Source organism: Rhamphochromis longiceps, linkage group LG11, assembly GCF_057381845.1.
Source record: "Rhamphochromis longiceps isolate RC_006_pf linkage group LG11, R_longiceps_female_GT1.1, whole genome shotgun sequence".
Taxonomy (NCBI): domain Eukaryota; kingdom Metazoa; phylum Chordata; class Actinopteri; order Cichliformes; family Cichlidae; genus Rhamphochromis; species Rhamphochromis longiceps.
The window spans coordinates 24,638,642-24,652,229 of NC_140567.1; the positions used below are offsets into that span (position 1 = coordinate 24,638,642).

Here is a 13,588-nt window from a genome sequence, read left to right on the forward strand (position 1 = left end):
GCAGCAGTTTAAGTTCCACTGCATTACAGCTCTATTTTATTATTTTTATTAACATTATAGTACCTTATGTACATTTCCCCAGATTAGCAACAGAACAAAAAACAAGAACAGTGTCAAGACTTTTATGATATACACAATAATTTATTTACAGTGTATTTACAAAAAAACCTGTAAGACAGCAAACAGCAAAGGGGAAAGACAACACTATGTTGTCGTGTTTTGAAGTTAAGGATGGGGATAGGAGGGAAAATGTAGTTGTAGAAAGCAGCTAACCCCAGGCTTGAGATTTACAATAATGTAGAATCAGCTTGCCATCACTTCCAAAACACTGAAAGACAAAAAGACGGGAATACAAACGTTGAAGTTAAACTGTCAAACACAGGAGTGAGCTGTCAACAAAGTCTAAAATCAGTGTTAACTGCTGTTGTGACATCAGAAAGGACCTTTTAACTAGATATTGATCTAGCAGTGAGAGCAGAGAGGTGATCAGCCAACCACTGATCTAGACTTTGACGTTTTTACTGTTACTTGTTAAGACATTTACCAGTGCTCAAGGATTTAAGATTATGTCACAGAAGGCTTGTCTCTTATTGCACCCTCTGCTGGTAGAAGCTCTGCATGACCTGTCCAGTCACACAGGCTGAACCTGCAGAAACAGTTAGGTCTAGAAGTTTCATACGTTTTTGGACATTGACCGTTTTCTCCCCTCTGTTAATTTTGCATCTATACTCCACCACAGTGGATTTTAAATCAAGAAAACAAGATGTGATTGAAGTGCAGATGTCCAGCATTAGTTTAAGGGGTTCAACAGAAGTTTTCATTAACTGCCTAGGAACCACAATGATTTTTATACAAAGACTTCCAGAGTAATCACCAGGTGAAGCAGGTTCCCTTGTTATTTAACAACAAATTAAGTAGATAAAAGATCTGGAGTTATTTCCAAGTGTTGAACATGCATTTGGCAGCTTTAACTGGAACTCTCGATAAGATGTCCAAACAGTAGTTTCATGCAAGTAAAGGAACCTTCATTAGGCTGGAAAAACAAAGTAATGCCATCAGAGAGACAGCAAAATTTTTTAGGAGTGGTTAAGTTAACAATCTGGCTCATTCTTAAAAAGGGAGGAATCTGGTCAGGCAACACCAAATGGCCTGAAAAAACACAGACAACAACTCAAGTGGATAAAGCAGTAGCATTGTTCAGGTCCACAAGCAAGAGACCGTTTCATGAATAGAAATATAGAGGCTTTACAATAACATGTAAACCCCTCAAGAACAAGAAGGTCTGATTAGATTCATTTGTATCAGAACAATGGGAAGAGAAAAGTATGGAGAAGGAAAGAACAGCTCACGAAGCATATGACATTATCTGGTGGAGGAAATGCCAGTGGAAGCTGGGCACTGGTGTTTACTGATGATGTCACTGCTGGTAGAAGGAGCAGGACAAATTGTGAAGTGTGCAGGGTTACACTCTCTGCTCAGAGTCAGCTAAATGCTTCAAAACTGTGCAGACAGCACTTCACAGTCCAAATGGATAATGACCCAAAACGTACTGCAAAAGCGACTCAAGAGTTTCTCACGGCCAAGAAATTAGATATACTTCAATAGCCATGTCAGTGGCCTCATGTCAACCTGATAGAGCAGATTTTCAGTTATTGGTTGTGGAGAGAACCACAATGAAGCAGCAACTGGCTGCAGTAAAGGTCAAAACGCTTAAGAGAGGAAACGCAGCATTTAGTGAGGTCTCTGGGTTCTAGAGCTCAGGCAGTCTCTGACTACAAAGGATTTTCTTTCAATTACTAAAAACAATACTTATATTTAAAATGATGTTCATTTGTCCAATTAATTTTGCGCCTCTGACAATGGATTCTGTATTAAAAAAACAACAAAAACAAAAAGAAAAAAACTCTTGAGTTAAAGCTGAAAGTCTGCACTTTAGTCACATTTTGATGGTTTGAGTTAAAAATTAATTGAGCTGATGTACAGAGGCAAAAAGAAGTGTCCAAAGAAGTTTGGACCCAGTTAAATACTTGCCTAACACTAGTGCTACTGATGTAATATTTCAGTGAAGACCAACTCGGTCTGTAACTCCAGACTGTGCGCTATTAAATTAATAAAACAACAGGGAACATAATGTTGTTGATAAACTGTATGTCTGTGTGTGCTGCCCCATTTAAAACTACACTCACATCAAAGAGGACCCCTACTTCTTGATCCGGTGAGGGGGCAAAAGACTGGTTAACATAGATGAACTGAGAAAAGAAAAAAAAAGATTTAGTTTTCATAATTGGTTTTTAAATCATGTCCATTATAAGACTTCAAAAATTAACAAGCTGGTAGAAAAAAATGTCATGCTTACTAGTTGTTCATTGGCATCAAGCTTGAGGAAGCGAGATATGAATTGTGAAAGAGACTGTACTGTTCTCCCCCTGTCCACTGCCCACTTCTTTGTTTTCATTATAGGAGTGTCTCCCACTGCCTTCAACAGCACATCGACTATAAAAATGAAGAAAACAAAACTGAAAGTTATTCAACATTGTTGCAATGCCGACTGGCACAGGCAAATCTCAACTTGAATTTACAGTGGAATTTCTGGGAAGGTGCAGTCACTGATGCATAGACACTACATTATACCATGGTGGAAAAACAAAAACACTGTAAAGGCAAACCCTCATCCCAAGTAAACATCTACCTATGCAACTAAGCCAGTGCTGCACAGAGTTCAAAAATGTTACTGTAATATTTTCCCCCAATAGTGTTTTGGTGAAATATCAAACAAATATCAAACACATTTCATATTGCTCTAGGTGTTGTTATTTTTTGTGATGTGTTTAATGTGGAATGTGCATAATAACCGCCTTTAACTTCTTGTCTTCGTGTGCTTTCACATCAGCTTTTCTGAAGGGCAGAACCCCCCCCCCCCAAAAAAAACCCAAACAGTGCCTAAGCTTAAACATAACCTCTAATAGTAATATAAACAACATTCAACACCCAGATCTAATTCAATTACTAAAATCTAGTTATAAGTTACTATGACCTCATTCATTTGTTTCATTAAATTTTAGGCAGGGTATTGCAAAATTGAAATTAGATGTCTGGCTACATACAGACTAAGCTGTCTCTTTACCTCATTTTAATTTAAATTTCTGTTGTGGTATTTGTGCAAATTAGTCCTGCAAAACTACGCAGGTTAAGTGAGTTATTATCTTTACTTTTCTTATTTTCTTTACTCTTGAATGTTTCCAGTGCAGTAGGTCTCAAAAATGAAAAATATGCATATATTTAACGTTATTTCCGTAGTTATAATTGATATAACATCTGCAAACTCCTAATTTTGTTCATTAGACTGTCTACTCATATTTCTGGTAAATCCAGCAGGAAGGTTGAAGGAAAGTAGCATTTTCTTCCCTTTTGTGACTAAGAAGTTCATGTTAAAAAGTATTATAGTCATTTTATTTTGCATTAGCTATATATCATTCAAAAATAGTTGCTGTTTGTCTCTTATTACCTATTATTATTACTTTCATTAGTATGTTCTTAGTATGGAACTTTGAACTGCTTGAATTGTTTTTTGTAGAACAAGGAAATATTCAGATCTTTTTAGATCAGTCCCAAACTACAGATATTGACTGACTTTTATGGCAAGAGAGGCCAGTGAAAACATCTGGCTTATCTTTTATAGTTTTTCGATGTTCAAACATCGCCTAAGTGAGTATCCTGGGAGTGGATTGATGGACAATTTATTAAAACAAATATATCTTTAAAAGTATTTGATTTATGAAGCTAATATTTTAACAGCAGTGGTTTGTATATATATGAAAACTTTGGAGCTTAACATTTTTAGGCAAATGGAGACAGTTGAGCAGCAAATGTAAAAAAAAATTATGAATTGAGATGGAATGTTCTATTTTTAGTGGTATGTTCAAAGTAATCGCACATCGGGAGCCAACAGAAAAAGTTATGTTTTTAGAGGTCATATTATAAAGTGATATCAATCTTTCAAAGCCTTTTAATTTCCCCTTTGTGTAGATCAGAAGATCAGTAGTAGCTGTTGTTATTCCTTTTGCAGTCCAGGATTCGACTCTATAAACTATTTTATTAGGTTTAAACTCACAGTCGTAGGCACACCATGCAAGTTTTATATATTCTAGTTTATGTTCTCTTCTTAACATATCCCAGATTTTCAGCTCCATGGATTTTGTGACATTTTAAGAGATTTGAGCCAAGTGTAGCTCCTTAAGATCCTCGTTGCATTTGCACGCAGAATATGTTGCTATTGAGACGACTGGTTAGTATATTTGATCAAATATGGCAAAACAGAGACTTTCTGTGAACTATGTAACATATAAGAATACAAAATACATGTAATGTTTATTAGCATTAGCTTCAGCTGTTCCCCAAACCGGCAGTACCACTTGCTAGAAAACGACGCGCTTATTGGCTGAAGAGAGAACATGCTTCCACCCTAGTGGCCGACTTTCACTGTCAATCATATTGTACGTCACACATCCGGATGTGTTTTCTTTAGCATTAGCAACAGTCATCAGAAACACAATTGTTTTCCCGTAACTGAGAAGTTATTTTCCGCTCTCTTACTTTTCTTCTTCTCGTCATTTGTCGTCGAGTCGTCTGACGGCGGCTGTGTTTCTTTCTGCGTCTCTGTTGGGGACTCTGCAGTGTCAGACATCTTTGGTTCACCACTCCGGGTTACTTTATGGTTTCCAACCACCTCAACGTTTGCTCAGCAGCGGCGGCTATTGGCGCAAAAGAAGCGTCAATCTCTACAGCTCGCAATACTATTGGTCAATAATCGCTCCCAGGAAGGCAGCGCCTGTCAAAGAAAGGCTGAAGCCGAAGTTGAACTCCGTGGTCTTCTTAGCTTCGTGCTAGGTTAGTTTTTATTTTTTACATCCGACTATAGATGCTAATATATTAACTCTTTAATAACAAATATACTTATTTATTATTAGTTAATATGATTACATATACGCAATTTTGTCTGCAATATTAAATTCGGTCGTTCTTTTTTCTATTACAAGTAAGACATGTAAATATTTTATTTGGTTTACACAGGCGACGTCACATGGGAAATAATACTTTAACCTGACAGTTAAAGTTTCTGCAGTCCCCTTCAGCCTGTTACCCACTACTCTCTACCTCACCTCTGGACTATTAAAGCAACAAGAGTAAGTGACATTTCTTATGCTTTAATTCGCTAAAACGAGCCATGATCTTAGCAAATTCCTTTGAGTCTAGCTATTTTTGAGTTGTCACTGGTGCCTTTGTTATCAAAACAGTGCAATATCAAAGAAGGAAATAATGTCCTACAAGGAAGAAAACGCACCATTTTAGACTCATGCTGACAGGTTAGCTAGAGTCTACGATTGTCCAAATAATGGTTAAAGACTGCAACAAGCAGCTGTGCTACAGTTGTAAGCTATAAAACTTATAAAGTTTCACCTTTATAAATTTTACTTCAAATCTCTCTGATGATAGTACAAGATGGTATTAAATCTACCTGAATGCCTTCTGTGACCTTGCTCTTGTAGTGGCAAACATTGGCAGGCTCTCCACCAAGGATGCAGTGCTTTTCCTGTGCGATATGCAGGAGAAGTTCAGACCCAACATCTTCCAGTTCACCAACATTGTCAGCAATGCAGCCAGACTGCTCCAGGTTGGTTCTCCTCATCAGCACAGTTGTCGAGGATGAATAATTTGGAGAGTCTGAATCAGATTTGCCAGGTTTCTCCTCTTCTCTGACAGGCCAGTCGTATCCTGGGCATCCCCCCCATTTTGACAGAGCAATATCCTAAAGGTCTTGGGCCCACAGTACCAGAGCTGGGAGCTGAGGACCTAAAGGCCCATGCTAAAACTTCATTCACCATGATGATAGAGGAGGTGCAGAAGGAGCTGGAGGCCCTGGGGAACCCCAAACAAGCCATACTGTGTGGAATAGAGGCTCACGCCTGTATCGCTGTAAGACACAAATGGGATTCAGCATCTGCGCCGTTAAAACGAAACAAAATCTTTCCATTGACTTGGGTATTTTGAATAGAGTGACATTCAGTATCTGTTATTCTGAGCATACAATTATTCAATGAGGCACCAACTCTTTCATATTTTTCAAATGTATATTTTATATGCGAAGCATAGTTGTAGTTATCAGGAGACAATTATATGGAGACGTTAGTCTTCAACTGGATTCTCTAACATGCACAAACAATGCATGTCACATCAGTATGTGTCTTATCAGTTGTTCCACAAAAGAAGCAACAAGCAGTTTATCTGTGACCTGCAGAAATGACATAAATATAATAATTTAAGGTGCACTTGGATGCATGCAAGATATTGTATCTTTATAATGTCGGCTAAGTGTTAAGTTTTAATCACAAAAACAGAGTGGTGGAGGTAATGATGTTAGGTGATTATTAATTTATTACACTGTCATTAAGTAACATAAATATGTAATTTTGTAACTGTGTTTGACTGAGTTTGCAGTTTTAGTTGACAAATAGAAAACTTTCCTCCTTGTCTTTTGCTCAGTGCACAGCTTTTGATCTGCTCGAGAAGGGGATAGAGGTTCATATTGTAGCTGACGCCGTGTCATCCAGAAGGTATCGGTGTATTTGAACAGTATTTTTTCATTGCAGTAAGAGATGTCACACACACGGAATGAGTGTGCCTTGGGGAAGTTACATGTGCACTTTACTATAACGTTTTCACTTCCCTCAGCCAAACGGATCGTTTGTTTGCTCTGTCACGACTGAAACAGAGCGGAGCATACCTCACCACCACAGAGGCTGTTCTGCTGCAGCTGGTTCAAGATGCCAAACACCCCAACTTCAAGGAGGTACCTGCTACAGATGCTTCCTGTCGCCCTCCTGACTCAGTATTGTTTAGCTTAGTTTATTCAGTCAACACATATTAGATTCCATAAACAGTTGGTGGTCAATGTACAAAACAGACACTGAACAGGCTTAACCCCCTAAAGAAAACCAAACAAAAAAATGAGCAAAATACACATTTCTGTGTTTATATCATCATTATTAAAGTAATTACACAATAACTACAATATTAACACAAATTCCTTTAATGTTTTTTTTAATCCTTTTCTTTGGTGAGAAAAAAGAAATACACTTCAATCTGTTGCCAGTAAACCTAATTAGTTGCAAAATGTTCCTCCAGCTGTTTTAATTCCAACCCTTTGTTTTCCCTCATCCCAGCTTTTTGGAGACAGTTTGCTATCATCAAATTCAAAATTACTTTATTCTTTTCTTGCAGTGATACAGCATGTCAGTTTAAATGTTTGATGATGTCTATGCTCAGACATGCATAAGATAATGTTTTGGCATTCAGGGGCTGAATAAAAAAAAAAAAAGGGAAAATTCAAACAGAGCTAAACATTAAAGTCACACAAAACAGACAAAAACACAAACAAAAACCAGGTGCAACAGAAATGGCCCATGCACGCTCTCCCCCACTCTCTCACACACACAAACACACACACAATAAGCTGTTGTGAGTGGTAATAATTTGCGACTTATCCCCACTGACCTTTTGTTGTAAAGGGTGCAGCAATCAGACACCTGTTTTTGCGCGTGTGAACATGCCAAAATTTATACGATTACATGACTAACCCACGTCGTAAACTGTGTTGACAGATTCAGAAGCTTCTGGCGCATCCGTCTCCTGACACCGGCCTCCTTGCTTTCTTCAGCGCTCTGTAAAGAGACCCATGTCCTACCATTGTGTCCCACTGTAAAGAGCTGTACCAATAAAGCGATGCTGCTACTTTAAATCTGCTCTGTGTGTGTTTGTGTATATGAATCAGACCCTTGTACCTTGCATAACAGCTTGGACTTGTCTTAGTGGAAAATTCAGGTGCATTATCTGTAACCAGAACCTGACAGGCAGAGAAAAGGCTGGTGAAAGAGTAAAGAGGTGGAACCAGCTCCCAGAGGCGGTGCATAGAGTGATATCACGCAGGAGGAGGAGTGAGTGACGTAATTCTGGTAAACCAGAAAGGGAGGGGAAGCAAAGAGAGGGAGGGAGAGCGAAAAAGGAAGCTGTCGGATAAGTTTTTTGTGTGTATATTTCTCCAAAGTTACACAAACTTTCACTAGCCGAAGGTATGACTGCAGCCCTGCGGGGACCGACATGCTGAGGACAGAGACCTGAAGGAGAGGACGTACAGCAGTTTGTTAGCAGCTGTGCACAGCTGATGACAACATAAGCCATTAACACTTCTGAAGGCCTTGGGCCTCGAGTGACCATACAGAGGTAAGTAAGTCATTCTTCCTTCTCAGAAAACAACACAAGTAGTTGGAATTGGCAAACATATGTACCTATAGTCATGCTATGGCTTTGCTGGTGAGTGGAAAGTTTCCCGAGCAGCACAAAGTGTCTTCTGTCTGAACTTACTGGTGTGTAATAGACGCTAGTTGGGAAGTACAGGAACAGGACTGCTGACACAGTTACAGGCAGAGGGAAATCCTCTGTGGGAGTGCTCAGTGTTTTGACTGCCTACTATATTCAGAGTAAGCAAAATGTAAAAAGACTTGTTGATCCAGTACTTTCTCTTCTGATCCTTCAGAGCCTGGACTGAGAAAAAAACAAAACAAACTAAAACTGAAAAATGTCCTCTGACTTGGACTCCAGTCTTACCAGTATTGACTGGTTGCCCCAGCTGGGAATCAGCAGCCTGCGCTCTGGGAAAGAGAGAGGAGGAGGAGGGGAGAAGGAAAAGAAAAAAGACAGAGGGAGGGAGAAAGGAGACTTTCTACCCTCAGTGCCGGACCCCTCCCCTTCTAACTGTAAAGGGAAACCCCCTCACAGCTATGCTACTCTAATCGCCATGGCAATAGCCGCTGCACCTGAGAGGAAACTGAGTTTAAATGACATTTACACCTGGATCAGTGACACTTTCCCCTACTACAGCCGGGCGGGCCGCGGATGGAAAGTAAGCTACAACATATTATCAGTGTGGGCGAGCAGTAATAATATGTCACTAAAGTGTAATCAGTGTAACATCTGCTTTACTGGACATTCCTGACACATGTCATTCCCAACAGAATTCCATTCGACACAATCTGTCCCTTAATAAATGCTTCAGGAAAGTTCCTCGACCGCAGAACGACCCTGGCAAGGTGAGTTACTTCTACCTACTGTTGGAGTTTTCATCATTTGAGATTGATGACTGTTTAAAAAAAAGAGCATGAGTTCACAAACCTGTGGTGTCTTTCCAGGGTTCCTATTGGACAATGGATGGACCTTCAGACGGACATCAAGTGAGGGCACCTAAACGTTCCTATCCTGAAGAGGACGAGGAGAGAGAGGATGTATGTTTTTGGTTTTCGGGGTGTTTTTTTGTGACAAACCTTTATTCTCCACCTGTCAAATACATAATGAGACCACATAAAGTGCAAACACAGATGTAAATTATAGCCCATTAACGCTTAAAACTCTTAACCAAACCTCAAGCATGTGGCAGATTATTAAAACCGCCACATTTTTCTAATTATGCCATTATTTGCAATGTGTGAGAACATTAAGATGGACTAAGATATCAGTTTTGGTATGGCTACGTCCTATGAAAAGAAGTGTACCAATGTGCTTCCCCGGGTCTTTAAAAGTTCAGCTTCCGGGCCCCTCCCCAGTGGAGCCAACTCCCAGTTTGGATTTAGGAGACAAACAGCATCTCTAGTTTTAAGATTAGACTGAGCAAACTTTCTTTTTTGATAAAAGCTGAGAGCCAAAAGGGAGTTGGTTTTTTTTTTTTGAAAGGAGGTAATTTCTGGCTGTAGTGGAGGTGCTCAGTCTTATTTAACATTTAATATATATATTAGCCTGCAGGATATTGACAACTTTTTTTTTTGTTGCTGTTGAAAGTATTTATGCTGTGCTGTTACAGGTTCCTCAACTGCAGGAACTAAAAGCAGAGACGGGGCTCTCTCCTCGTCAGCCTCAATCAGCTTCACACACAGACCAACAGCTCTTTAACTCAGAGTCACTTGGAGGCATCCAGCAGCAGTCACCACAGTCTGCCTCCCTCTCTCCTCCCCCATGCAAAGTACAGTCACTTTCTCACTCCTTTTATAAGGTTTACTTTAATTAAACAACACCTTGCTCTTCATAACACCTTATTCTTATCTTTACAGCAACCATCTCCCTACATGCCCACCTCTGTCTCCAGTCTCCCTGTCCCTCATCCATCCGTCTCGCCATCAGCGGTGCTCCCACCTGCAGCCCCTATGTCATCCATCACTTCTTTCCCACCTTCTCACCCACCTGGCCCCACTTTCTCCATCCCCCCTGCTTCTGCTACACCTCTGGCTCCTGCCAACATGTCTACAGCGTCTCCAGCTGCTCCCTCCTTCTCTGACGCTGCGCTGTCTTTTCCTGTGACTTCAGACCCTGTGTCTGTTCCCGCTTTCTCCTGCGCGCCTGATCCGACAGCTGTTCCCATTTGCATCGTCTCGGGACCCAATCACTCATCCGAACTGACTGTCCCATCATCAGCCGTCGCCCCTCCCGTCGTTTCAGTAAACCCCCCTACTGATCCCTTGCTGCGTTTCACCTTTGACGAGCTCAACTTACTTGATCTGTATGCGTCTTTCAAGTCTCTGTTCAGGACAGTGCGCGAGAGGGGAGGCTCGCAGTGTAAGTGGCATGTGTGTATCTGTGTTTTGACACTGTACAGTTTAGATTCTGCATAGATGGATTGAAGGAATTGCCTCTTTTCTTTCCAGCGGATATAGTTCCCCTGGTGATCCCAAATAATGACATTACCCCACTTCACACTCCAACTCTGCTACCCATGTCCCCCCATCCTGCAACCGCACAAATTGCACCACCTGCATTGGCTGCACCAGCTGCACATCCTGCCGACACTGAGCGCATTTCACAATTAAGTAAGTCTCATGCGACTTTCTCAAACCAGAAATGCATAAACTGTATAAAAGTTCAATGCTTCTAAAGTTGCCTTCTTGCCTTCCACTTGTAGCGGTGCCAGCTGACTGGTTCAGTAACCCAGATTCTCTGAAGGAGAGTTTCCGCATTGCCAGCAACTTAGACTGGGCAAACATAGACCTCACTGGTCACCCAGGTCTGTTTTGTTCTTGTTTAAATGGGCACATTAATCAATCATCAGGGTTCATAGATCTGTGGAGTTTAGAGTCGTGAGGACATGGGTAAAAATGTTTAATCAGCCAGTTAATAGAGTGATTGGAATTCAGTCATTTTGATCATTAATTCATCATTTAATTTAATCATTATTATTATTATTATTTATTTAGTCTTTTCTGGTTTCACCTTTATCTTTGTCACATGTAACACTGAAGTATTTAGTTTTGTATTTTGGAGTGATGGCTACATAAAGCGAGCAGTTAGAAGATTTCACAGCAGGCCTATAAAAAGGAGATTAGGCAATTTTTCAGAAATGATCAGCTGATTAGTAAAAGTAATTATTGTCCTAGATTACAGTCCTCTTTCACTGCGACCATTTACATGAAATAGTGGTTAAACACAGACATGTTTCAGTGCTACGTACATTGGCAGGAAAACAAAAGATTGCAAAGAGTCCTCTGAAAAACCATGCACACATTTACAACTTCCATAGGATAAATATCATCCCTACACTTTTAATCAAATACACTTGATTAACTGATCCTAATCAAACATTCAGTCAATCTCACAAACTTCCAAGAAGTGGATGTCCCAGCAAATCCCCTCCCCCCCCCCCCCCCCCCCAGGTGCAAGACTCAAGAACTCTGAGAACTACATCTCAGGCTCTACTGGCCTCAGGATGTTAAATGTTAAAGTTCACGGCTGTAAAATCTGAAAAACACTGAACAAGTATGGCTTGTTTAGAAGAGCTGCCAGGAGAAAGAGTCTTCCCTCTAAAAAGAACATGACAACTCAGCTTATGAATGAAGAACCAAGGTTCAGTCAGACTTCAACCTGACTGAAAGGCTGTTTCATGTTAAATGGCTGCTGTGAAAAATGGCTGTCTGCAGACTGTGTGCAAGTTATTATTAAGCCAAGAAACAAGAGTTGTCGTAGCTATATTCCTCCAGTGTTTTTATTGTCATTTGGGCGGCCTGACTCTTTAGAAGTTAGACAAGCACATCATGCACACTAAACAATCAATCCAATCCATTGAAAGCTTTTCTGTATTTTGTAAAGAAAGACCTGTGATGTTTCATATTGTTCTTAAAAAGCCACAGACTGGACCTTCGTGCTCTGATCTGCTGTTTCATTTTATATTTGCAGACCTTGTTCAGAGCATGAGACAGGCAGAGCTCTGCGACTGGGCTCTGGACCCGGCGGTCTTCACTTCCCTCTGCGACTCTCTGAACCGCTTCTTCACTCAGAAAGGCATGATCACCCCTGGGAATAACTCCCCTGTAGCCCCTGGTGCCCCTCAACCCTTACCAGCCTTTAACTTCAACCCACCCCCTACCCTCTCCAGCCTCACTCAGCCCTCACCCCTTCCCTACTCTTCAATAGCTCCCCCTGCCAATGGTGCACAACCACCGCGGCGGGCTCTGCCCATGCAGGGACCAGGTCTTCAGAGACCACAGCTAACACAGCCTGCAAGCACAGCCGGTGAGACCTGGACTTAAAAACATATTTTCTTCTTTACTTTTATGAAATAAGACAGGATGGGTTCATATTTTCCCCAAGCCTGTTTTAGAATAATCTTCCAGATCAGTGACATTTTTCTGCTATGAGAGCTATTTATGGAAACACTGAATTAAAAACAGTTTTTCTCCTAAGATTGAACAGAAATTGTTATAAATCTGGACAGCAGGTTTTGTCTGTTTAAAAGAAGTTGTTTAGATAGAAAAATATGATTTGACATTCTCTCACTTCCTTCTTGTTATATACTCAGTCCATGTGTCCTCTTTTTTTTTCCTTCTCAGCTGGGATTCATCCTCAGCCGATGACGCCACGACAGCGTCCCCCACTAAAGAATCTGCACAGCAACAGTGAGGAGATCCAGGACGACTTTGACTGGGACTCTCTGATTGTTTGACCCTCTCGCTCTGTGTGGAAACCCCAAAATGTTTTTGAGAAAATACTCTACTCTTTGCAGAAGCTGTCTCACTCTGTTGTACATGTTTAAAGCTTCTCTGACAGCAAGTATGGGATCGAGTTTGTCACATATGACTGAATGCCCCCCGAGGTTCAAATAGTTATTTTTTCAATATTACTCAAATTCATATGCTGTAATACTGTTTGTTTAGCATATCCTATGTAGGTAGTTGGGAGGCTGGTGTCTATTGGATTGTAAAACACAGAACTGTGTAAAGGTCTTGAGCCTCACCTCATCTTTTTATGTTTTTCTTCCAAGGAGCCAGGCTTTTGTAAAAGTGCTCCTGAGCAGTAGTTCTCCAAGATTTCTGAAGGTCTTTCAGAGCTTTTCTTTGGACATTGGCTGCTTTTTTTTTGTTTTTGATAACTCGTTTTCAGCCAAGTCCTTGTACCTGACCATTTTCAGAGGAATGTTTTTTTTGTTTTTGGTTTAGCTACTTAACACTGACCTTTAAATCATTAAAAAGACACCAAACTCAAGGGATGAACCAGTGTT

General features: G+C 40.5%; 3 protein-coding genes across 3 annotated transcripts; 2 read left to right on the plus strand and 1 right to left on the minus strand.

Annotated features, from left to right (window-relative positions):
• Positions 1-115: 115 nt before the first annotated feature.
• On the minus strand, positions 116-4,822 carry atg12 (ATG12 autophagy related 12 homolog (S. cerevisiae)). Its single transcript, XM_085423184.1, has 4 exons — positions 4,594-4,822; positions 2,357-2,493; positions 2,187-2,249; positions 116-328 (listed from the first exon to the last, which is right to left on the minus strand). Exons 1-4 carry the CDS (start codon positions 4,682-4,684, stop codon positions 269-271), a joined length of 351 nt encoding a protein of 116 aa, XP_085279310.1. The 5' UTR covers positions 4,685-4,822; the 3' UTR covers positions 116-268.
• Positions 4,753-7,795, plus strand: isoc2 (isochorismatase domain containing 2). Its single transcript, XM_085423182.1, has 7 exons — positions 4,753-4,887; positions 5,071-5,183; positions 5,547-5,671; positions 5,761-5,973; positions 6,541-6,611; positions 6,730-6,847; positions 7,659-7,795. Coding segments are annotated over exons 2-7 (594 nt in total). The 5' UTR covers positions 4,753-4,887; positions 5,071-5,182; the 3' UTR covers positions 7,725-7,795.
• A 137-nt stretch (positions 7,796-7,932) lies between these two features.
• On the plus strand, positions 7,933-13,561 carry foxj2 (forkhead box J2). Its single transcript, XM_085423178.1, has 10 exons — positions 7,933-8,277; positions 8,591-8,956; positions 9,069-9,143; positions 9,243-9,335; positions 9,908-10,066; positions 10,155-10,656; positions 10,746-10,907; positions 11,000-11,101; positions 12,268-12,603; positions 12,921-13,561. Exons 2-10 carry the CDS (start codon positions 8,633-8,635, stop codon positions 13,031-13,033), a joined length of 1,866 nt encoding a protein of 621 aa, XP_085279304.1. The 5' UTR covers positions 7,933-8,277; positions 8,591-8,632; the 3' UTR covers positions 13,034-13,561.
• The last annotated feature ends 27 nt before the right edge of the window (positions 13,562-13,588 follow it).

What these genes read in the sequence shown, in the direction of transcription:
- atg12 (XM_085423184.1), bottom strand. Translation starts at nt 4,684, where the DNA reads ATGTCTGACACTGCAGAGTCCCCAACAGAGACGCAGAAAGAAACACAG. An exon ending in AAATGACGAGAAGAAGAAAA is followed by an intron (nt 2,494 to 4,593) that starts GTAAGAGAGCGG and finishes TCATTTTTATAG; the next exon opens with TCGATGTGCTGTTGAAGGCA. An exon ending in TTGATGCCAATGAACAACTA is followed by an intron (nt 2,250 to 2,356) that starts GTAAGCATGACA and finishes TTCTTTTCTCAG; the next exon opens with TTCATCTATGTTAACCAGTC.
- isoc2 (XM_085423182.1), top strand. An exon ending in AGGCTCACGCCTGTATCGCT is followed by an intron (nt 5,974 to 6,540) that starts GTAAGACACAAA and finishes TCTTTTGCTCAG; the next exon opens with TGCACAGCTTTTGATCTGCT. An exon ending in GACGCCGTGTCATCCAGAAG is followed by an intron (nt 6,612 to 6,729) that starts GTATCGGTGTAT and finishes CACTTCCCTCAG; the next exon opens with CCAAACGGATCGTTTGTTTG.
- foxj2 (XM_085423178.1), top strand. Translation starts at nt 8,633, where the DNA reads ATGTCCTCTGACTTGGACTCCAGTCTTACCAGTATTGACTGGTTGCCC. An exon ending in TCTCTCCTCCCCCATGCAAA is followed by an intron (nt 10,067 to 10,154) that starts GTACAGTCACTT and finishes TTATCTTTACAG; the next exon opens with CAACCATCTCCCTACATGCC. An exon ending in TGAGCGCATTTCACAATTAA is followed by an intron (nt 10,908 to 10,999) that starts GTAAGTCTCATG and finishes TTCCACTTGTAG; the next exon opens with CGGTGCCAGCTGACTGGTTC.